This window comes from Sitodiplosis mosellana, unplaced genomic scaffold (genome assembly GCF_009176505.1).
Source record: "Sitodiplosis mosellana isolate CC-2019 unplaced genomic scaffold, AAFC_SMos_1.0 Smas_scaffold_6226, whole genome shotgun sequence".
NCBI classification, from domain to species: domain Eukaryota; kingdom Metazoa; phylum Arthropoda; class Insecta; order Diptera; family Cecidomyiidae; genus Sitodiplosis; species Sitodiplosis mosellana.
The window spans coordinates 9977365-9998951 of NW_022601467.1; the positions used below are offsets into that span (position 1 = coordinate 9977365).

The following is a 21587-nucleotide window of genomic DNA, read 5'->3' on the forward strand; positions in this document are numbered from 1 at the left end:
TTCTGCTTTAAATCTCGTACGATTTTGACATTTGGAATGTTTTCGCCGAACTTATTCAATTAAGGTTTTTGCAAATGATACCAATGATACCATTGTTGATGACTTTTGCGTACAATTCATAACTTTAAAAAAATTCAAATTCTCTGTAATTATTATTTTTTGTTTTTTTTTCCAGCCAGCAAGGCTTGCGAAAAATGGATGAAGAACCACCTCAACTGCATCACTGATACCGAATCACAGTATTTCATCAATACTGAATCGTTCTGTCACCGCAACACTTGCTTTGCCAATCCATCCGAACCCTGTCTTGTATCAGACTGCCGCTGGTGCAAGTAAAAAGACCGAAGCTAAAAAGAAGGACAAAATCATTGAGGTTAGGAATGATCTGATTGAGACGTTTCGTTTTTCTTATAATCACATACTCATTTTGCTCAATAAACACCGCATTATTTCAGGATGAAACGTTCGGTTTGAAAAATAAGAAAGGTGCAAAAACACAAAAGTTCGTCCAACAAGTAGGAAAGCAAGTGAAAAGTGGTGAGCAGCATCCACTGCTCCCAACCAGTAAAAAAGATGAGATGGAGAAGAAATTGCAAGAGCAAAAGGAAATGAACGCCTTGTTTAGGTGAACAATTGTGATTTCATTCGAATTGGTGGGCAATCACTTATTGCCCCAAAAAATCACGAATGACAGTTTCTGCGTCGAATCTGATGTTGATGCTGTCGTCAGAATCAGCGTCAGCCATCGTTTCATTCGTGCCGATTTGGTCGCTGCAGTAATTCAAGCGTAAAGTGATCTATTCAATATTTTAGTCTTTACAGACCGGTTCAAACACAAAATGTCAAAAAAGGTACTGATCCAAAGTCAGTGGTGTGTACCTTTTTCAAAGATGCTAATTGTGGAAAGGGTGGAAAATGTAAATACTCGCATGACTTGAGCGTGGAACGTAATTGGGTATGGCAATTTATTTCAAAATTTATTTGACATTGATCGAAATAATATGGAAAACAAAATGTCTTTTTTTGAAGGGTGGTGATAGTAGTGATTTCGGTGATTCGGCGATGACAGATCAAAACGCAAAAGATCAGTCAAAGCGGCCCAAGCTAAACTTTCCTCCGTCCAGTGAATTTTCGGGCAATCAAGGCTATGCATCAACCCATGAAAATTCAACGCCCAACGACATTCTTGCCCCCCACACAAACTATCAAAAGTTCGATATTGAATGCAATAATGCAGCGTCCAGCTCTTGCACAAATAATTTATCAAACCAAACGAATACGTATCAGTATACACAGCCACAGTCGTACAATCATCAACCGCAACAGCAACAGCCTCAAAGTGCATTTGATCCGATCGATTCGACCAATTATTTCCAAGCGCCAGTGTCGTTACCCAGCTACAAATCATCACATTCCAATGAAATTATGTCAAAAAATCACAGAGCGAGTTCACGGCAATCATTTTTGCATCCTTTTAAGAACCACCATCACCAAATTGAATAATTCCATAACGTCACCAAGCAGTGCAGCACCGGATATTTCATTACATTTACCAATGGGCTCAATAAATCGAAATCCACCAACATGCTCAAAACCATTCACTAGCCATCTCATACGAATATAAATAATTTGCCATTGAATCAAGCTTGGAACGAATGTACACATATTTGTTAGGAAATCAATTTAAATCTAAATAGATTCATCAATTAAATAATTTATCACGGAAAAAATTGTGCGTTTTGAATTTGTGTTCGAAAATTTGCTCGTTCAATTTCGCCGCAGCAGAAAAATTGGAATTCGTGTTTGTTATGTTCAATGTGAGAGATTTTTTTTAAACCTAATCTGGCGCTGTTTCTCATTGTAGATTTGCAAGTACTTTTTGTATGCTGTAGAAAAATCGAAATACGGATGGTTCTGGGAATGTCCAAACCAGCCTTTCTGATCATGAAAATAGTAAACAATACAGCGGCACCTGGGGACTAAGTGCAACGTGTCATACTTGCAACGTTTGAATTACACAGACGCATACTTGTTACAGCAAACTATGTGCATGATTCTCTATTTCTCCAACCAGTCGCCAGGTGCCACTTTATTGTTCTTGTTTGACGTTTCCTATCTATTTGTACAGACGATCAGAGAGGCTGGTCCAAACGGTGAAAAATGTATCTATCGTCATGGACTGCCACATAGTGTTGGCCGTCGAACACTTTCGAACGTTTGTTCGTTCGTTCGACATGGTTTTAAAAAAAAATGTTGTTCGTTCGTTCGTTCGACATTCATTTTGTTCGATGTTCGGTCCGAACAAAAAAATTTTACATTAGAAAATTCGATGTATTGATCAAATTTAAAATGTAATCGTTACAGCTCATGCTTTTATTAGCTTTTATTATAATTTTTCATAGTAATACCAATTTTATTTGAGAGATTTTGAAATAAAAAAAACTTTGTTCGGACCGAACATCGAACAAAATGAATGTCGAACGAACGAACGAACGAACGAACAAAAAAAATACTTTTTCAAATTGTCGAACGAACGAACGAACAAAAAATATTTTTTTTAAATTGTCGAACGAACGTTCGAAGCCATCACTACCACAACAAAAGAAACCAGACATTTCGCTCGTCGATCCAATTTCGTATGACATTTTATTTCAACATATTTTGACGTTGATCGGAATCGTTCAGAAAATTGAATCTTTTTTCGAATTAATTGCAGACAAAAGTCACATTGGAATAATTTTTGGCGTGGAAAAAGCGAAAAATCCAAGAAAAGAAAGATTTACAAGCTAAGGAAGAAGAACAGAAACGAAAAGACTACAAATCTGGCAAACAATTCGGTTTCTCCGGTCGTGAAATGTTCAGCTTCAAAACTCCAATCAATAAAATCGATATCATTTTATCAAATGTTAAACTCTAGCAATTTCAATGGAGTATTTAGTTTTATTCGGATTATTTGATTGCGATTTAGTTTAAAATTTTCAACTGTTTTAAATCGGTTTTAAATGATATTTTGTTGTACTGAATACATGCACATATGACTCCCACGCAAGCGCCATCTCTGGTTATGAGTACAAACTGTGTTTACCATGGTAATGATGTTTTGCAAACAAAAACAGGTTAAATTCAAATAATTAGGATTGTAAAATTCAAAAATAAATAAATAACCATATTAGAATTGAAATAATGGTAGATTTTTTATACATTTCTTTAGAAAATGAACACCTATAAGTAATATACATTCATTCTCCACACGTTAACGCTATATTCTCCATGCTATCTCTTCCATCACTTACATTCTTCACGCCGTTTGACACTTGTGTGTTGACATTCAGTTGATGTTTGTGAGTTGAGACGGCACTGATTTTGAATTAGCATATCATTTCTGAAGCGAAAACCGTCGTGACAAATACATCATTCAGTTAATGAAATAAAACATTGAGAAAGTGCAAACTGAGTTTAAGTTATTTTTGATTCTGAACTATTTTTCAAGAGAATCAATTCATTAGTTGCATATTCGAATAATTGATTTATTCAATTCAGTGTTCTTGTTATTTTTGCTATTCTTCCGGATAGTAAGTAATATTGCTTGAAACATGTCTAAAAATGTATATTAATTTTCCATGTTTTCTTCTTTGCAGTTGTTTGTGGTTCTATTTGAAATGGCTGATGCAAAATATGATTTGAAAAGAAAGTGCATGGAAACTGAAGATAGTCAACCCAAGAAAAGACGAACAGATGAGACCACTGGTTTAAATAATGGAACAAAAATCACTGATGTCAATCAATTTTGTTTGGAACAAATCTTCATTCATTTGTCTTTGGAAGACCTGCTTAATGTTGCCGACTCTAATGCATACCTCAAATTGGGTACTGGTATGCCATTCGTTTGGAATTATGCTGGAAAATCAGTCTTAATTGATCAGACAGGACTAATCTACTATACAAAAACGAAAATAATTACGAAAACAAATGGAAGTGCGCCAAATCCTCTATTTTGCGATAAAGATATAACGATCGTCGATTTGAAAACAATCTTTCAAATGATACGATGCTTTGGTGGAATGATAACTGAGCTGGAATTTCGTTACTATAAACGTTCGAAAAATAATCAATTCACAAATTATCACCGTATTATGAGCTACATATACGAGTTTTGCACTGAATCTTTGAAAAAGGCTTCGTTTGACGAAGCGTTAGGATTTGAGGGCTTCAAGATACCATTTAAAAATATTGAAGACCTAACGATCAAACATTTATTCGGACTGAAAGAAAAGTGTTTGAGTAGAGTTTTCCCAAATGTGAATCGCTTGAATTTAGGATTTTGTATTGATGATACTTTTTCATTTCTGTCGGAGTATTTTACAAATTTACAACATTTGGAATTCAATTGGAATGTCCCACTTTCTGATAGTGTTACTGATATTTTGCGATTAAATTCAAATTTACGCAGTTTTAAGATTGGCATGGACGATTTTGATGTGTTCAAAAGAATTAGTGAACGCTATCTACAATCCATTGAAAGTCTTGATGTTGAATGGATAGGGGTACAAAAAGCATCTGACAGTTCGATATATTTGCCAAATGTTAAAAAATTCAAATATTGTTATTATGAAAGGGATGTACCCGCATCAAAAATTCCCTTTTCATTCAATCATTTGGAAGAGTTCGAAATCAAGTATGTTTCAACTGTTGAAATCTTTCTAACCTTTATCAATGAAAATCGAACGATTGAAAAATTAACGTTCGATAGGTATGCTGTATTGTCCATGATAGGAACGGGTCAATTGCAGAATATGTTACCATATTTAAAAGACATTATCTACTTTAGATCGATTAGTGACAATATAGACGAATTACCGCTCCTATTGTCGCATATGGAATTTTTGAGAAGTTTTGCTTTTTTTGCTGGCCGTACTCTTGATGAACAAATTAGAGCAGCTTGCGATGGCAAATGGCGAATGAATCGCAACAATAATATCGTCACATTGGAACGCACTGAAGCGATGGTTTGAATTCTCCATTTCTTACATTCGTTCCATTTTTATCCCGACACCAACCTGAAACATATTCGCACACACATTTACAGTTTAATATACCTACATCCAAACCACAAAATCCTGTCAGCGGTCTTCTGCTGTTTTTCGCGTATTTCACGTAACTGATAAAATATATGAGATTTTCGACTTCAGCAAAATTGTAGGGCAGATCAAGTATTACAACTTTGCTCAACACATCAATTCGTTACCTCTTATCAGTTGCGCAAAAAACCGCGAAAAACGCGAATTTTCTCTTCTGATAAGAGATAAGGAGATGAAGAGGAAAAAATTGTAGTATTTGACCTGCTCTACAACTTTGCCGAAGACAGATATCACTTATCTTTTATCAGTCTCGTGAAAAATGAGATGGCATGAATACCTTATTCCCATACAAATATAAAGGGGATCTTCCGTTCGAAGGTGTAACTTTCTAATACTTATTTTTCATCCTTTTCAAGGACCTTTTCGTAATTATCCTGTGGCTAGATCAATAGAAAATAAAATTTTAGGAAGCACAAGTCGCTAGCTCAAGTAGAAATATGTTAAATTAATGATCAAAAACGAAAAAGGTCTGGCCAGACCCAGGTATCCGACGAAGGGTTAAAAAAATCAGAAAGCATAGAAGCAAGCTAACAGTGAAGATATACAAATATGAATAAAATAAATCGATTTGTCATTGGATACATATGTTATATATTATGTGACAGTTGCTTAGATCACATGTTTTTCAAATGAACCATACTTTCAAAAATTTGTAGATAAAATGTAGAATTCGAATCAATTGTCTGTTTTCAAATGCTCACAAATCTATGGGTGAGATTGAGAGTGGAGTATGTTTTTTCTTCGATTTATATTTTTGAAAAGGCGAGTATGTTTTCTGATGATTCTGTTGGCGTTAAAGTAGAGTATGTTGTAGTACCGTCTAGCCTCCACAGTCTTCATGGTTTTCGCGCAACTGATAAAAGATAACAACATTGTGTCTTCGGTAAAGTTGTAGTACTCGAGGTCTTCTATAACTAAACTGAAGACAGTTACCTCTTATCTCTTATCAGTTGCGCGCAAATCGCGCACGTAAAAAAGCAAATTTTATATAGAACTTTTTTTTTCTTATCATTTTTCGCGATTTTCGCGGAACTGATAAGAGATAATAGATAACTAACTTCAGCGATGTTATAAAAGACCTCGTGTGCTACAACTTTGCCGAAGACACCAAGTTGTTATCTCTTATCAGTTCCGCGGAAACCGTGAAAAACCGCGAGGACCCGCTAAAAACGAACATACTCGCTTTTAACCATTTTTAAGTCGACAGAAACTTGCTCTTCTCTTTCGTAACAAAGTCAATGAAACATACATTACTCTCAATCTCACCCATAGAAATATGTGACATGTTTACAAATATGTATTTGTATGAATATTTGAGAATGGCATGTATTTACGACAGAGGGCGCCAGTAGTTGGAAACAGAGTCGCAAATATGACGATATTTTGTGAATATTCATGGTTGATACAAAAATATGTAATTATTGTTTGAATAAAATTTGCAAATATACATATTTGTATAGATCTATAAAAAGCTTTACTTTGTTTTCGGAAGCAAAAATGTTGTCAAATGCAGTATGCACTTGTTTGAAGGAAAATCTTCAATGTATGATGAAATTTATAGGTATTCTTGCGAGCTGATTCATCTGGAGTACAATTCAATCAAACGTTAAGTTTCATCCTTTATTCATACAATCCAATTGTCTATGAGTTTTTGTTTGAAAAAAAAAAAAACGGCGGGAAATATTTTGAATTTTTTTTTCGTCTATGGAGAAATTAGTGACATTTAACGCACAACAATCTACGCACCCCATACACGTGCACATGCACACAAAATTAAAGTACACACTTCAATTCGCATTGCAGGATAAACGAAGGGAAAGGATATTTGTGTATTGGGATATGTTCTTTGTTTTGGATTTGAGTTGCATACACATGTCAATAAACAAAAACACATAAAAGCGGCTGTCGTTTACATTTTCAGGGCGCACAGCTGCATCAGCATCATTTCGTACAACAGCTGCATTTATAGTTTGACCATTGGTAAGTAAAATTGCATTTTGATTCAAATCTCGATCAAATTACTAAATAACTTTTGTTTATCACAATAAAACCAAAAACGTTTGGCAATTTAGTTTCAAAATTCAAGTGAAAATTGTTTAATAATCAAAAAAGCTTTTTATTTCATTCCCGAGAATTAAAATGGTTTCCATTCTTGCAAAATATGAATAGAACAAATTCGGGCCAATAGTTTTTTTTTCGAAACAAAAGTGTACTGAAAAAAAGTAACAGTTAATTCAATTTCATTATATGTTTTAAAAGTGTTAAACTGAATAAAAATGCCTGAAGAATAATCAATTGGTAACAAGTCAAAGTAAACATTTTTAAATTAAATGACAAGATATTTGAATCTATTGTTAATACATCGGTTAAAAAAAAAACTAATAGTACCGGGAACCGAGGATAGAGTACATGAGTTGAATATACATAGCATTTTTCCCAGCAGAAAGAAATGCCAAAAACTTTGATATTGATAAACATCAGTTTGACCCAAATAATCGCATTTAGAATATAAATTCAGGAAAACTTTCTGGCTTCAAAATAATCATTCACCAAATTTATTTTGCTCTTTACTTTGTTTTTCCACAGTCAAGAGCAACGTGTGTAATTAGTCGAAATGTGTTCAGCACGCAGTTTTGTGTATATGCTGCTATCGACTTGCTCAATTGATTATGCACTCGGTTGTTATCGTATCACACAAAATAATCCGGAACTCCTTCGTTACGTTGAATTTGATCGAGTAGCTACGAATGTCAACATCACAAGCGGTTCCAACATAATCGATTGCCGTAAGTACTCAAACCCTCCCTCCCACTGCCTATTTGTCTGTATAATCACATTTTGCCTAATCATTTCGAGTAAAAACAATGTTTGTCTTACTCCGCGATGTAATTTCAGTTGGATTGGAAAATCAACTCCAGAAAATACACATATCATGGACGCCATCCGAAAAATTACCCGAACATTTCAATGTTACCGTTCAATCGGATGACAAAGACTTTTTTGCCAAAAAAACGATACCCGGCGTGAGTGTTGAACAATTTAAAATCTCATTGATTTTATTTCAATTTTAAATCCGTTCCATCTAAGTGAACACGCTTGCTGATGTCGGAAGACAAAACAAAATACTCTTTGAATTTATAACATGATTGATTTAACCGAAAACAGAATCAAACCGAAGCGAGTTTTGGAGTTTTGATCACACCCACAAGAAAGTATAACATTTCAATCGAAGCCGATGCCCGTTTGACAACCACCGCCACTTTTATAATTGAAAAAGAGCGTCCTTGCCTTCAAATCAGTGAGTCATTGCAATTTTTCCAATTCGTTTGACATTGTTCTGAATTTATATTATTATTTATATGCTTTCCATTCGAATAGATCCATACGTGTGGATTGGAATATGTACGTTTGCCATAGTGTTGTCGTTTATTTTGACGTACAAATGCCAGACTGACTATGATGAGAGTCAGGATGAGGATAATAAAAAATCACAATATGCGAAGAATTTAACCGAAGGTAATAAATTGTCACTCAATACCGCAACCAAGAAAGACAATGCTAACAATAAGCAAACTGAATCTGCCGATGGTAAGAGCTGAGCCGAATTGATAAAAACATTTTTCAAAAACTCTTGCATTCAAATCCATTCATTCATTTTTCGTTCTTTTCTTTTCATTCGTCCAGATAAATTAAATTTGATTGCCTAAACCGTATGCAGTTGGAATATTATTTCTTTTTTTTTGCTGGCAGCCGGGGCCATTTGTATTACTTATATACATTTCCGTAAGAAAGAAGTTTTGCCGTGGAAACTCCAAAATTATGAAACAACTTTACAAAGACCTAATTCATTTTCAGCGACAGATTTAATAGCTCTTCTATTTTTTAAACTTCATTCTCATACCGAATGATACAAGTTTTGTACAAAGCTGGTGATTTCGTGTGTATTTTTTGTGTGTTCGTTCTCCCCTTTTTTATACCAAAAATGTTTAATGAATAAAAAAAAAATGAATAAAAACTACCTCAGGAAACTCTTAGAACGTTATTTTTATCATTCAAGCTACACCAATCATCATCAATTAAGCATGTGACTTCCTCACCAAATGCTTTAGTGATAACTACGTGCTTCGGAAGACGATTTCCTTTTTGCGCGTAGGAGGAACATTTTGTGTCAGTTAGTGAGTGTGTATGTTGCGATGCTATGTTTGAATAGCGCGCGCACAAGCGTCAATACATTGCTTTCAGCTTTGGGGATTTCAGTCATATAGCAAACTTTTTGGTATGTTCTTCTCGATTCACCAAACTAAATGCGATTTTAACGATTTTCACTCGGTGTGAGTGTATCAGCCAAACAGCCAGCCAGCCAGCCTGCCTGCCTGTGCACGTTGAATGAGCGGTGTTTTATGTGAAATCGCATTAGAATTCAACTATGCGGAAAAGTTCAATTTGTACTATTTCAATATAAAACGATACTTTGAATGCTTTGCCGTTCATGTTACGAATTTTTGAAGAAGCGCCACACCGATCGAAACTCAAAGCGGATGAGAGATGGGAGAAGATAGAGCGGGCGCGTGTGTGTGGCAACAGAGCAAGCCAAGAAAAATTCTCTCTCTTTCTCTCTCTCTCTGACACACATCGAATCCAATAATTAAATCCATAAAATTGTTGCTATTTGTACAGCGGGAATTGTACAACATGTAATGCGGCTGCTAAGTTTACAACTAAAATTTTCAAAGAATGAAAATAAACACATTGTTTGGTTGCACAGAATCTTAGCCATAATACTATATTATTCATAATGAATGCTTATGTAAATGGAATATATTTTCCATCCGCAAATTTCTTTTACATATGTATGTATTACATCGAAAGATAGATAGATTCGGATAAATAGATAGAGGCGAGAGTGAGAGTGAGATAGAGACGTCTTGTGTGTGTATGAGCGCGCATAACAAAATCAACCACCAAAATGGAATGAGTATATACATCCAAAAATGTACCAATTCGGAATAGCTGCTGTAATGTGTTCGTTTTATTTCAACCCTCTGAAAACGTTAAACATACGTATGATTGCCATAAATATGTAAAGAGTGTGTGTGTTCGCTCCTCTTTTTCTCTTTTTTATTGTTGGTTTTTGTTTTTTATTTTTTCTGCTCTCTTTCTCTACATGTTTTTTTTACTCCTGTTGTTTCCAACGATGGAATGGCATTTGCGTAAATCAAAAATCACTCAAAGCACACCGTTCAAGCGGATGAACTGTACAAGAGTAAAAAAAGGATGAAGCAGAAATTCTAATACACTAATGATGAATTATTTAGAAAATATAAATCAATGAACATGGCAAAAGGAGCATAAAAAAATATATAACATGGTGACATTGTGTCATAAACATATTCTCACTGCCAATATATCTTAATGCATGATGAATGGATGTGTGTATGAAGAAAATTGAGCTGTGCTATTTCCGGCTTGCCAATCTTGATCAGGAAAATGTACGCGAAAAATAAGAAAAAAAAGACGGAAAATAACAATAGCAAGTATAATAGTATGCCTGATATGGCACAGCATCGGCATGATGCTGAAAATAATGAAATGAAATCAGGCTAAGTGAAAAGGCAAAATTATTACACAAACTGTTTTATGTGAATTGGCAAATTGTGCCCAAAATAGAAAGCCATAAAACACTGGTAACGAGTAACGGGATCAATTAAATCTTCGATGATATGTAAAACACAAGCCAAATGATGAAGGGGAGGCGAATGAATGAATGTCACACCATAAGAACTACGGGTTGATGAATTTTTCATGGATGTTGTACGGTGCGTGAGTGACGACGACGACGATGATGATGCTGCTGCTTATGCTGGTGGTGGAGGACGAGCAGCAGCAGCAGCAGCAGCAGCGGTGCCGCTGGTGTTGAAGGATAGCAGTTATAATAATATTTTACATGGGCTGACTTCAATAAGCTCAACCATTTCACGTACAATGGCTTTCGATCAAACGTCAAACGTCGTTTCGCACCAATAAACTATTCTTACAATAGAGATAAATGAATCCAGCTAAAAAGTAATCAATAGAAGGAAATTAAATTTCGTTTATCCAGACTATGGTATTTATTATTATTTGAACGTTGTTACCTTTTGGTCATTTGTATTTTGACTTTGAACAACTTTCCTTAGTTCGATATGTAGAACTACACCGCTACAGCTGCTGGCCTCAAGAACATATCGGCTGAAAATGCGCCTCTTGCGAATGATTAGTATTCGCGTGCGCTATTCTATTTGGCAACTGTGTGAATAAATAATATTCGGGTTTTATTTTAATAAGCACCACACGCCCGATTTAATCATGCCATTAAATTCAGCGAGTAATTTAAAGGCGCGTTTCTTCAGGCTATTAGATTGACAATAAAAACCGTTTAGCGAACTACCTTCATCTTTTATTCAATCTCAACGGATATGCTGTCTCATTTAAGTTTTCGCACAGGTTTTTCAGAAATATATACATGTAGTTTGGTGTGTGTGTGTGTGTGTGTTGGCGCGCTTTTTTCTTCAGCTAATTTTATGGGTGTACTTACGAATTTCATAGCTAGCACCGTCGTGATAATTTACTTTATCGCTTTGGCTAAACGATATATGCCACTTTTTACTGCCCTTCACATAAAATGCCACGTCTAAAATATGATTGGATTGGTTTGGTTTGGTTTGTGTTTGTGATGGGTACATTGAATACGAGATATGCACTGTGACTCAAAATCGGTGAAATCGTATTACAAAAGCCTAGCATCAAGAAACAAGATACAAACGTGCCGACATTTTCCACTCAAAGTTCAAATACATTTATTAAATGTTTTATAATTACCATTTATCAATATAATTCATAACTCAGGTGGATACAACTGAAGAGCATACCCCCCGCACCGCAGACTCACAGTCAGCAGCCAAAAAACCGAAATATACATCTCGATTTATGGATGAAGTACTCTTTTGATGCTTTATGATGGATTTGCCTTTTGTTCATATCGTGTGGATTTATTGGGATTCATTCGTTCATTCATTCGTTTGTTCGTTCATACGTTCGTTGATTAAAGCTATAGCACTCATTCTATTCACACACGCACTCAACTGTCTGGTGCTAAACAAAAGGATCGATATTTGTTCCGAAAAAAACCATCGCGGTACATACGGAGTACAACAAATGTGTAAAATTTTCGACGTTATACAACCGTTTTCATTAGGCTTACATTTCCGAAAACACAGAACACAAAAAAAATAATCGATTTATTTTTACTACAATACTTTCTAAATATTTTTGTTTTTGTTTGATGTTGTTGTCATTGCTGAATTGTATTATGGGGTGTTTTCATGTTTATTTTCGTTTTAATTGAGTCAAATACAGAAGACGACGACGAAGACGAATAATCAAAACTTATCTGTAGCTAAATAAGGTCAATCGTATACATAAGGCGACCAAGACAAAGACTTTGAGATGGGCATCGGTTGTGATGTTTTCGGCCGACGATGAAACGTGCTTATCATCATCGATTGTGATGTTTTGTGCCGACGCTGAAGCATTCTTGAAATCATCAGGGGCATCGGCTGAGACGTTTTTGGCCGACAATGAAGCGTGCTTACAATCATAATAGAAATACATTCCGTTCAAATGGTCGTCGGTTGCAAAGTTAAAATATCGAACAGGCGCCACATTTCGATCGAGCGTCTCCAACAGCAGTAAATCGTTGCGATAAATTTGAATAACGCCACCTAAGATGAAAGAATCATGTCAATACAAACGATAATATTTGTCAACACACAACAACCGAGATATGGAATGGCTATCATGACAAGAATAAGAGAGGGAGAGAGAGAAGGAGGAGAAGGAGGAAAAGTAAAAGGAAAAAAGAAAAGAAGAAGCCGCCGTCGCCACATCAGGCTGCCTCATTATCTTAATTTTGTGCTCACTTGGTATGATTTCGATACGGAATTGAACTGGTTGACTTTCCGATAGTACGTTTGCCGTTCGTAAATCTCGAAATATTTTCCGTCCGTGTTTAACAACGGTGCGGGAGTTGTTAAATCCCCCAATCACTGAAAACGACAATTGCTGAACGTGAATATATAGCAAACATGTGCAAAAAACTACTTTTTCTGGGCGGTGAGCACGTGCACAAGACGAGCAACAGAATGAAATGTGCCAATGCCACCACACACAGAACAGAACAACAATGCAAAGAATGAAATAAAGAAACGAAAAAAAAATGGATTTTCTTTTTCACTTACGAAAATCATAGACTCCATAGTTAGTTTGATTTGGATTGACAACCGGCGATAAATGAACATGGCAATCACTGGATCCAATCACATAAAACTCCAACAACAAATCGGTTGTGTGGTTCGATGACAGCTCGATGAATTCACGATGTTCGATATTGTTTGTGTAAACGTTTTTGCAGTTTCGCAATTCTTCTATTCGGGTTCCGATCGGAAAGAGTGAGTGGGAGAAAGAGAGAATTGGAGTAAATGAAACGGAAAGAAAAATAACTGTGAATGAGGCACAAAGTCAAAATAAATATTCGCACACACAGACACACGCACAGCAATCGAAATTCGTTTCGGACATCATAATTTTATAATTGATTACTACGTACCACAAAATGGTGTATAATTATTCTCGCACGCATCACTTGTCGGCAACGGCTTAATGGCCGAAATTGAAACTATGCAGCAAAATATTTCGTTTGCTAACCAAAAACAAAACACACGCACCACCAACATACTGTTTTCTCTTCTTCTTTTTCTGTTTCAATAACCGACTCAGCAACTGTCCAACCAATAATAGTTGTAATATTATAACCAAATGTGAATATTGATTATCAATACCGTTTTCATATCGACACTGGCATTTTGTCGCCACGTTTCGTATCGAAAACTGAGCTGACGTTAACACTATACGCAACACACACAAATCGTTTAACTGCATCCGAAACACTGATAACATATTTTCATTTGAAAATCTGCTAATGCAATCGAAAGAAGTGTCATTTTATTTATCAGAGATATAATTGCCCCGGCTTGACTTATTCAACATCCTACACTCTCGCCCTTGACAGTATTTTGCTTACGAAACAGAATTTCCCTCAAAAACACATCAAATAAACAAATAAACAATATGCAAACGGTACATACAGACGGGCAAACTGAGAGAAAGATTAAAGCGAAGCATTTGATTTTGTGATTTTCGACATTTCAATGGATCTTGGCTGTAGTTTAGACGTATAGAGTCGACGTAAGAGTGTGAGAGAAAAGTTTAAGCGCCGTTTCTATGCTGCATTTGCTTAAGACGTTCTTATCTCTCATTCCACACTTGAAACCAATTTCAGTGCGTCGAAATTTTATGCCGTACATAACAGGTAGTTAAAGTGAGAAAGAGACCGAGCGCTGTAAAATATAACGCAATTACAAACCAAAGCAAGTCGAGGAGCACAAAAACAACAAACCAGTACTAAATTTTACCAACTAAATTACATTGTACAATTCGTTTGGAGATATTTTCAACCATTTGTCAAATGCGTTACAGCAGAGAATGCCGAGCAACAACATGTGTTATTTCAGAAATGGTTGTTTTAATTAACTAATCAAAATTAATGAGTTTGAGAGGCATAAAACAATTACATTTCACAAATGCCATCGAGTTGTGTTTTATTGAGAATTTCAAATGAATCAGCTTAAATGTTAAATCGTTTCGCATACATATTTTTGTTTCCATTGTCGAGTCACTGTCGGCGCACCGATTCATTCGCTCGCTCTCTCTCTCAATCGCTCATTTTTTTCGTGTTCGCTTTATATTGCTTACCATTTTACCGAGAGTCAGCTCCCCTTCCAATGTCGTTCACATCGCAATGCCAATCGTCCTGTCGTCTCACTGGGTGCACTTAAAAGTGAATCGACTTTTGATTTTGTTTAATTAAGCGAACGCATCCTCCGATTCGAGCGCGCGCGCACGCCAATTGTACGATATGCTTGTCACTTTAGCTCTGTTCCATTGCAGTTGAAGGGACACACGGAAACTTCATAAAAAGTATTTTTTATTTATTTCTTCTTCTGCAGTTCAAATGGTAAAAAAAAGAACATACATACGTCCTTTGACGATTTCTTTTGTGTCGACCAACTGCCTGTATATGTACGGCACAGAGTGGTGCGGTGTGCGGATGAAGAGATAAAAGCCATCAACTCACACACACACACACACACACACACACAGAAAGAGTTAGCGGGGAAAAAACGGGAAATAGAAAGCAAGCAGTTGAAGCTATTGTAGAAAAGTTGCATGAATATAAAACTTTTATTCCTTTGTCAAACTATTACAAATTTTCGTCTTTTGAATATTTTAACACTGAATTCAGCCCATAACGGATTTAACAGACGTGTCAATGTGGCTGCAATTGTAGAAAAATTGAGTTTCCGAGTTTTCGAACGAAGCAAAACTGATGTATTGAATAGGCAATGGGTTCTCCTCGAGAATGGCGATTATTGGCTGTGACTTCAGCTTTTCCGTATACAATCGAATGTTACCACCTAAAAAAAGAGAGAAGAGGGCGAGAAAGAAGAAAAAAAGGAAAAGTAAATAGATGAATGAGCGAGTGTGAGTGTGTATGTGTGTGAACGGTATGTATGCAATGTAAATGGATGGAAATGGGCTTTGGGAATTTGTTCAATATATTTCTTTTTTTTTTCTTCATATTATTGGTTCGATACATACTGTTTGCGATTTCCAAGAGCATTTTCGTCGGTTTCTCCTGATTGATTACATGGCTTTCGTACACTTCAGCCAACACATTGGCACCTTTTTTCTTTCTTATAAGCACCCTCTGTAATAACAAATCAATAGCACACTTTATTCCAAATGCTTACGTATACTTCGCAATGTGGGTATATGTATTGCAAAATGATGTGCATACGCGACTCTAGATACAGAATATACAATACATATGGCATGGACTTCGATGACGAGATAGAATGAATGCAATTCAAATGCAAGCGTAAGCCAACATTCGATATAATCATTCGGTTCATTCGGTTGCATTTAACCATTGAAAATGCACCGAGAACAAAGTAACAATTGAACAATCAAAATGGGAAAAAATACACTGTTTCCAAAATATTGTCAACTAGAGTCACGTTTGCTCTTAACAAGCTCTAATAATATAGAATGGTTTTGGTAACTTAACTCATTGCCCCAGCCGCCAATCACTATAAAAAGAGAGAGAGGAAAAAACATTTGATAAAATTATTAATAGAATTTTTTTTCGATTGAGAAAACGTGCCGAATTTGAGCAAACGACAAATTCTATCAAAATATTGTTATTATTTACCAAATTCATAGACAAAATCTCTTTCCCAGTTTGGATGATCGGATGTTGCGAGCAAAACGTTACCATCTCGTGCGCCTTGAATGTAGATCACGATTCGCAGAATGTAGCCATCGGGTTGCGAATTTTTGATGTCGCTTATTTTGACAAAGTGACGGTAGTCATAGTCAGAAATTGAATAGTAGCCGCATTTCGTAACGAGGACTATACACACAAACACACAAGAAACAAAACCAAACGAGAAAAAATAGAGAGAGAGAGAGAGAGAGAGAGAGAGAAAGACGAAGAAGAGGAATGAATTCGGGTTTGAATTAATTGGTTGCGGTTGGTATTTTTTTCTTTGTAGTAATTGAAAATGTGCCACATACAATTTCTCAAATCAATGGACGCAGGGACGTCCTTGGCGAGCAATGGATGGTCGGTTGTATCGTAGACGGCATCTGGTGTGGCAAAGCTAAATGAGCAATTGAAATAAAATTTCACGAGATTTGTGTTGTACGACCCAAAACTAATGTATTCAACTGGAAGCGGTTCGGGGTCGTACGCTTCGGCCATTAGTTTGAACGAATGCGTGTCTTCTTTGCGGAATATTCTTATGTCGCCTCCTGTCAAAAGTGTAACAAACAAAGAAAGAGCAAATTACATTCAATCGGATTAAAGGTGGAACGTGGAAAAAAAACCTAACAACAAAATAATGTATGGCTGAAAATCATAAGCGAATGGAATTTATCGCAGTCGTACGTGTGGTAATTTGAATCAAAAACGCAATCCATTTGTCAGGCACCAAAATATCCACCAATGAAACATCACGCAACACATTGGCGCCCTGCTTTCTACGGACGATTACACGTTGATTTCCCCATCCACCGATCACTTTAGTCGTTGTCGTCGTTGATGCCGTACACCGGAAATGATAAATATGAACAAATTAAAATAATTTCACCACTTTCCAATGTGTGTACACTGTACACTGTACACTAAATGTTGCCATGACATTTGGTTCGACGTGCAGATTTTCGCACACGAAACTGAACAAATCAAACGACACCGCCAACGATGGCAATGTCAATGGCAATGGCAACAATAATAAATCTATAAGTGAAAGAGAAAAGTCGCTGTTTATGTGAGAGTAATTGAATATTTACGTATTTCATATTCGTTGGCTTCACGATTTGCCATTGGCACTGCTGTCAAAAGAACATGAGCATCCTTTTCGGCTTGAATATAAAATGGGAAATTGATGATGTAGCCCTCCGACCGAATGCCAGTTATGTCGGTTATCTTGAAGAATTCTTTGTATTCGTTTTCCGTAGCGTCAGCATAACGACACAATTTCTTTATATCCTCATCTTGGTAAGCATTTTCACCCTCACAATCGTAGAAAAATTTGGCTGGCGAATTGTCATATGAAGCAAAACCAAAGTATTTCACTGGCAAAACGCTTTTATCTTGGGCCACAGCTAACGGCTCTTTTTGATATTCAATAAAGACTTGGATTTTCCCCTCTGTAAAAACAAAAAAGTGCGTACACACACACACACACACCAAACATTTTTATTAACGAATAATAAAGGTTCATTATAGTATTATAATGTACAGAAGAGAAGAGAAGAAGGAAATGAACAGAGAAAAAAAAACGATGTAACATCCAAATCTTGATAATCGCTATGAATTTTCGTCCTAATCAATTAGAAGGTAATGAAGCCTGTGAAGTGATAATACACCCTCACATTGCGTTGTCCACTGTGCCTTATTGGACCACCTGATTCGAAATCACTGACTTAAATTAGATTTAAAGAATTATCTCTGGCTAATGCGTTGAACATCTGTTCTGGTTTCTCGGAGCTAACGTAATAACGACAATTTGATCAAATAACGCATCATAAAAAGGCGCTCTCTTTTAACGCACAAATGAAAATATGATGGTCTTCTGCCAAATTTGTGCAAAAACAGCACTAGCCTGCCTCAGCATCAACCGTATAGTTGTAGCAGTAGCAACAACAACAGCAACAGCAGTGGCCGCATCAGCACTTACCATTTGATATTTCGATGAGCAACTTCAGTGGATCATCTTTGCGCAAAGCATTGAATGTGTATTCAACGGTCATGTCGTAGTCTTGCCGCTTTCTACGTATCAAAGTTCGGTTATTCGCCCATCCGCCGACCACTTTTGAACATTCGCCCAAAATACAAAAGAACAAAATTATTAGAGCTTCAAACACAAGCGCCTCTGTGAAGTTAAAGTCAACAGAGAAAAAAACGAAGCAGACAACACATGATTCAATGTACTAACATATTTCATACACATTGTCTCGTGTCCAGTTAGGAGATTCAGTCGGTGAAAATACAATGTGCGCATCTCTTGGCGCTAAGACATAAAATGGTAGTCGTACAAAATATCCTGAAGGCTGCAGAAAAAAAATAAATAAATCAAATTGAATCAACGAAACCAATAAACTGATTTCGAATATTTGCCATGGAATGACAACTTTTGCTTACTTGAATTCCTGGAAAATCGCTGATTTTCATCAATTTTTTATAGTCATAATTTCGCTCTTCACGTATTTTACATTTTTTGTTCAATCCTAGGTAGGAGAGGAAGAGAGAGAGAAAAAAAAATGAAGAAAAAAAACAACAACAACACATGAACTATTTGTTAATCCGGGGAATTTCGGTTGGGAAAGAACCTGTTCGTATTCGTCATTTTATTTCATTTTTCTCGTTATACTCACTACAGTATTTTTTGGCTCGTTCCCTAAACGGGCCCGATGCACCGTATGCCGATTCCGACAGTAAAAACAATACGACTAGATAATTTAAAATGCACCAGCAATTCATAATTATATTAAATTTGAATTGCCAAACGAAAAATAAAAATGTGTTTTTTTCTCTCTTTTAATACAATCGACCGAATCAAATGCAATGACTAAACTGAAGACCAAGACAAACAAAAAATGATCAGTTTGACATGACCTACGACGCAAAACTGAAAACAAACTTGAAACCCAGTGGAAACAAAATAAAAAGAGACGGACGAAAAACCAGATTCGCTATTCGGTTCGTTATATTCGATGAATAAAAGAAGACAAAAATCTAGCAACAATGAACAAGAAGAAGCAGTCTAGATATGTACACACAAACAAGAACGGGAATGAAGCAGTATTAAGAGATTTTTGTCATGTCTGTCAACAAATCAAACAGGTTGTGATGTTCCCAGTCAAAATGCTAATTTACAAAAACGTTGATCATATCGACACAAGCAAGAAGCAAACGAAATGAATACGAAACGAAGAAAAAAAAATTAGTTTTATTTATATATCGAGACGAAACGAAGCTATGACAAAAGTAGCTGTATTAGAGATAGAGTGTGAGTATGACGTGTACACACTCACTCTAAGGTCAACTGGATGATAACGAACAACCGACTCTGTTCAACAAAACACATGACTGTGTGCTGCTACTGCCAATGCCTTTTGTCGCCGCCACTGTTACTGTTGGTGTTGGTGCTGATGCTGCGGCTATTGCTTTTGCTAAAACTTCTCTCGTCTAATCAACGAATCTGACACGAAAATACCAAGAAATAGGTAATCGTTTGCATTTTGCTTGTATTATTTTCGCTCTGTCTCTCTCCCCATTCAATTAACACAAAACTAAATTGAATGATTCCTGCAAGACAGAGGGATTCAATATACTTGATTGGTGTGCGTTACTGGTATATCACATTGGGATTATGCGTCGAACGCAAGTCGTTCACAAATCGAAGTTTTGCTACTACTAATATGTATATACAAGAAGAAGCAGTTAACATATATATATATATATATATATATATATATATATATATATATATATACACCACAGGCCATAAGTTTGGATACCCCTATGAAACGTTTGATTCTACGTTTTTTGAACATTTTCACTTGAAATTTAGTATTGGATATGAAAATATATCGAAATTCTGACCGAATGGAAGTTTTGGAAGATAACATTTGGCCGGCCTATGGCCATCTTTTGGCCTTTGAGCTGTGGGAGCCAAAATCAAAGTCTTAAACGGGCCATCGGATTAAAAAGTTATATACGCCATTGGAAAGGTCTTGAAAAGTCGATGTGATTTTTGGTATTAAACATCAAAATCGGCCGGCGTTTGGCCAAAATATGGCCGTTTGTAATTTTTGGCCGAAATCTTCAATCAGCCATATCTTGGCCAAAAGCTGGTCGATTTTGATGTTTAATACCAAAAATGATACGTACTCTCCGAGACCTTTCCAACGACGTATAGCATGTTGAAATTGGACAAGCGGTTTGAAATTTTAAAATTTTGGGCCAAATTCATTCATAGGGGTATCCAAACTTATGGCCTGTGGTGTATATATATATTATATGTTTGCACAATTCGCCCAATTAGAACGATATAATATTTAAAATGGATTTAAGACAAACTTTATTCATTTCGAATTCATTAAGGCACATTTAAAGTGCTGCCAAAGAAAATCGATTTGAGTTAATTGTTAATGTTTTTTTTTTGGTTTATTTTCGTTTTGTATTTCTTCCTATTTTTCATTGTGTCATTTTAGTCGTGGATTTACCTTTGTCTTTGCTGTCATTCCGTACTAATTTATTAAGTATTCATGTCATGAGAATAAATTTATGGGATCAATCTTCAATGTGAAATAAACGTTTTGAAATGGTTTGAGCAGCTAGCAAGCGTGCTGAATGCATTATGTATGTGTGTGTGTGTGTGCTGTGCATTCAATAGACATTAACTCTTCTTTTCACATCATGTCATTTGAACTGAGTGCGTCCAGATCGATTCTATTCTTGCTTACAGCGAGACAATCTTTACGTTACACCGTATCATCTGTCGCACGAACTGCAATTTCAATTTATAATTCATTGCTTCTATTTTTCTCGTGTGTTCGTTCGTTGGAGCACATTGAGATTTTGTGAAAAATGAACATTTCCGATGTTTGATTACGTCCTCAAAGAGTTGCGCTACCGCTGCTGCTGATGCTGGTGCTGCTGCTTCGGTTTCTGATTGTAAAAACGTGCGTCTGCATACTATCTTATTTTATACGAAGCGAGTG

At 36.0% G+C, this 21587-nt stretch overlaps 4 protein-coding genes across 9 annotated transcripts; 2 read left to right on the forward strand and 2 right to left on the reverse strand.

Annotated features, from left to right (window-relative positions):
• Positions 1–83: 83 nt before the first annotated feature.
• LOC129579426 (zinc finger CCCH domain-containing protein 15 homolog) lies at positions 84–3043 on the forward strand. The gene is made up of 7 exons (XM_055469508.1): positions 84–109; positions 205–373; positions 456–625; positions 814–955; positions 1030–1497; positions 1865–1911; positions 2740–3043. Exons 1-7 carry the CDS (start codon positions 84–86, stop codon positions 2915–2917), a joined length of 1200 nt encoding a protein of 399 aa, XP_055325483.1. The 3' UTR covers positions 2918–3043.
• Positions 3044–3323: 280 nt separating this feature from the next.
• Positions 3324–9169, forward strand: LOC129579219 (uncharacterized). 2 transcript variants are annotated; one of them, XM_055469073.1, is made up of 7 exons: positions 3324–3572; positions 3639–7118; positions 7725–7924; positions 8034–8161; positions 8304–8436; positions 8517–8726; positions 8823–9169. In XM_055469073.1, exons 3-7 carry the CDS (start codon positions 7753–7755, stop codon positions 8843–8845), a joined length of 666 nt encoding a protein of 221 aa, XP_055325048.1. In that variant the 5' UTR covers positions 3324–3572; positions 3639–7118; positions 7725–7752; the 3' UTR covers positions 8846–9169. The 2 variants fall into 2 exon arrangements, with proteins under 2 accessions (XP_055325048.1, XP_055325047.1); XM_055469072.1 differs by lacking the exons at positions 7725–7924; positions 8034–8161; positions 8304–8436; positions 8517–8726; positions 8823–9169 and having other exon boundaries at positions 3639–6609.
• A 721-nt stretch (positions 9170–9890) lies between these two features.
• LOC129579226 (uncharacterized) lies at positions 9891–14627 on the reverse strand. 5 transcript variants are annotated; one of them, XR_008689206.1, is made up of 7 exons: positions 13783–14390; positions 13415–13600; positions 13097–13222; positions 11997–12898; positions 11566–11914; positions 11273–11423; positions 9891–11194 (listed from the first exon to the last, which is right to left on the reverse strand). XR_008689206.1 is itself a non-coding variant. In XM_055469082.1 (4 exons), exons 1-4 carry the CDS (start codon positions 13907–13909, stop codon positions 12564–12566), a joined length of 774 nt encoding a protein of 257 aa, XP_055325057.1. In that variant the 5' UTR covers positions 13910–14627; the 3' UTR covers positions 9891–12563. The 5 variants fall into 5 exon arrangements, 2 of the variants coding, with proteins under 2 accessions (XP_055325057.1, XP_055325058.1); XR_008689207.1 differs by having other exon boundaries at positions 11713–11914; positions 13783–14387; XR_008689205.1 differs by having other exon boundaries at positions 11566–12898; positions 13783–14627.
• An 830-nt stretch (positions 14628–15457) lies between these two features.
• Positions 15458–19645, reverse strand: LOC129579217 (uncharacterized). Its single transcript, XM_055469070.1, has 11 exons — positions 19236–19645; positions 19003–19088; positions 18797–18911; positions 18539–18670; positions 17649–18008; positions 17245–17376; positions 16872–17108; positions 16507–16707; positions 16362–16384; positions 15894–16002; positions 15458–15709 (listed from the first exon to the last, which is right to left on the reverse strand). The coding sequence occupies exons 1-11, from the start codon at positions 19339–19341 to the stop codon at positions 15534–15536; spliced, it is 1677 nt and encodes a 558-aa protein (XP_055325045.1). The 5' UTR covers positions 19342–19645; the 3' UTR covers positions 15458–15533.
• Between the last annotated feature and the right edge of the window lie 1942 nt (positions 19646–21587).

What these genes read in the sequence shown, in the direction of transcription:
- LOC129579426 (XM_055469508.1), top strand. Translation starts at nt 84, where the DNA reads ATGATACCATTGTTGATGACTTTTGC. An exon ending in AGAAGGACAAAATCATTGAG is followed by an intron (nt 374 to 455) that starts GTTAGGAATGAT and finishes GCATTATTTCAG; the next exon opens with GATGAAACGTTCGGTTTGAA. An exon ending in TGAGCGTGGAACGTAATTGG is followed by an intron (nt 956 to 1,029) that starts GTATGGCAATTT and finishes CTTTTTTTGAAG; the next exon opens with GGTGGTGATAGTAGTGATTT.
- LOC129579219 (XM_055469072.1), top strand. Translation starts at nt 3,660, where the DNA reads ATGGCTGATGCAAAATATGATTTGAAAAGAAAGTGCATGGAAACTGAA.
- LOC129579226 (XM_055469082.1), bottom strand. Translation starts at nt 13,909, where the DNA reads ATGTTGGTGGTGCGTGTGTTTTGTTTTTGGTTAGCAAACGAAATATTT. An exon ending in TAATTATACACCATTTTGTG is followed by an intron (nt 13,601 to 13,782) that starts GTACGTAGTAAT and finishes GAACCCGAATAG; the next exon opens with AAGAATTGCGAAACTGCAAA. An exon ending in CTATGGAGTCTATGATTTTC is followed by an intron (nt 13,223 to 13,414) that starts GTAAGTGAAAAA and finishes TGTCGTTTTCAG; the next exon opens with TGATTGGGGGATTTAACAAC.
- LOC129579217 (XM_055469070.1), bottom strand. Translation starts at nt 19,341, where the DNA reads ATGAATTGCTGGTGCATTTTAAATTATCTAGTCGTATTGTTTTTACTG. An exon ending in ACGAGCCAAAAAATACTGTA is followed by an intron (nt 19,089 to 19,235) that starts GTGAGTATAACG and finishes TCTCCTACCTAG; the next exon opens with GATTGAACAAAAAATGTAAA. An exon ending in AGCCAACGAATATGAAATAC is followed by an intron (nt 17,377 to 17,648) that starts GTAAATATTCAA and finishes CAACGACTAAAG; the next exon opens with TGATCGGTGGATGGGGAAAT.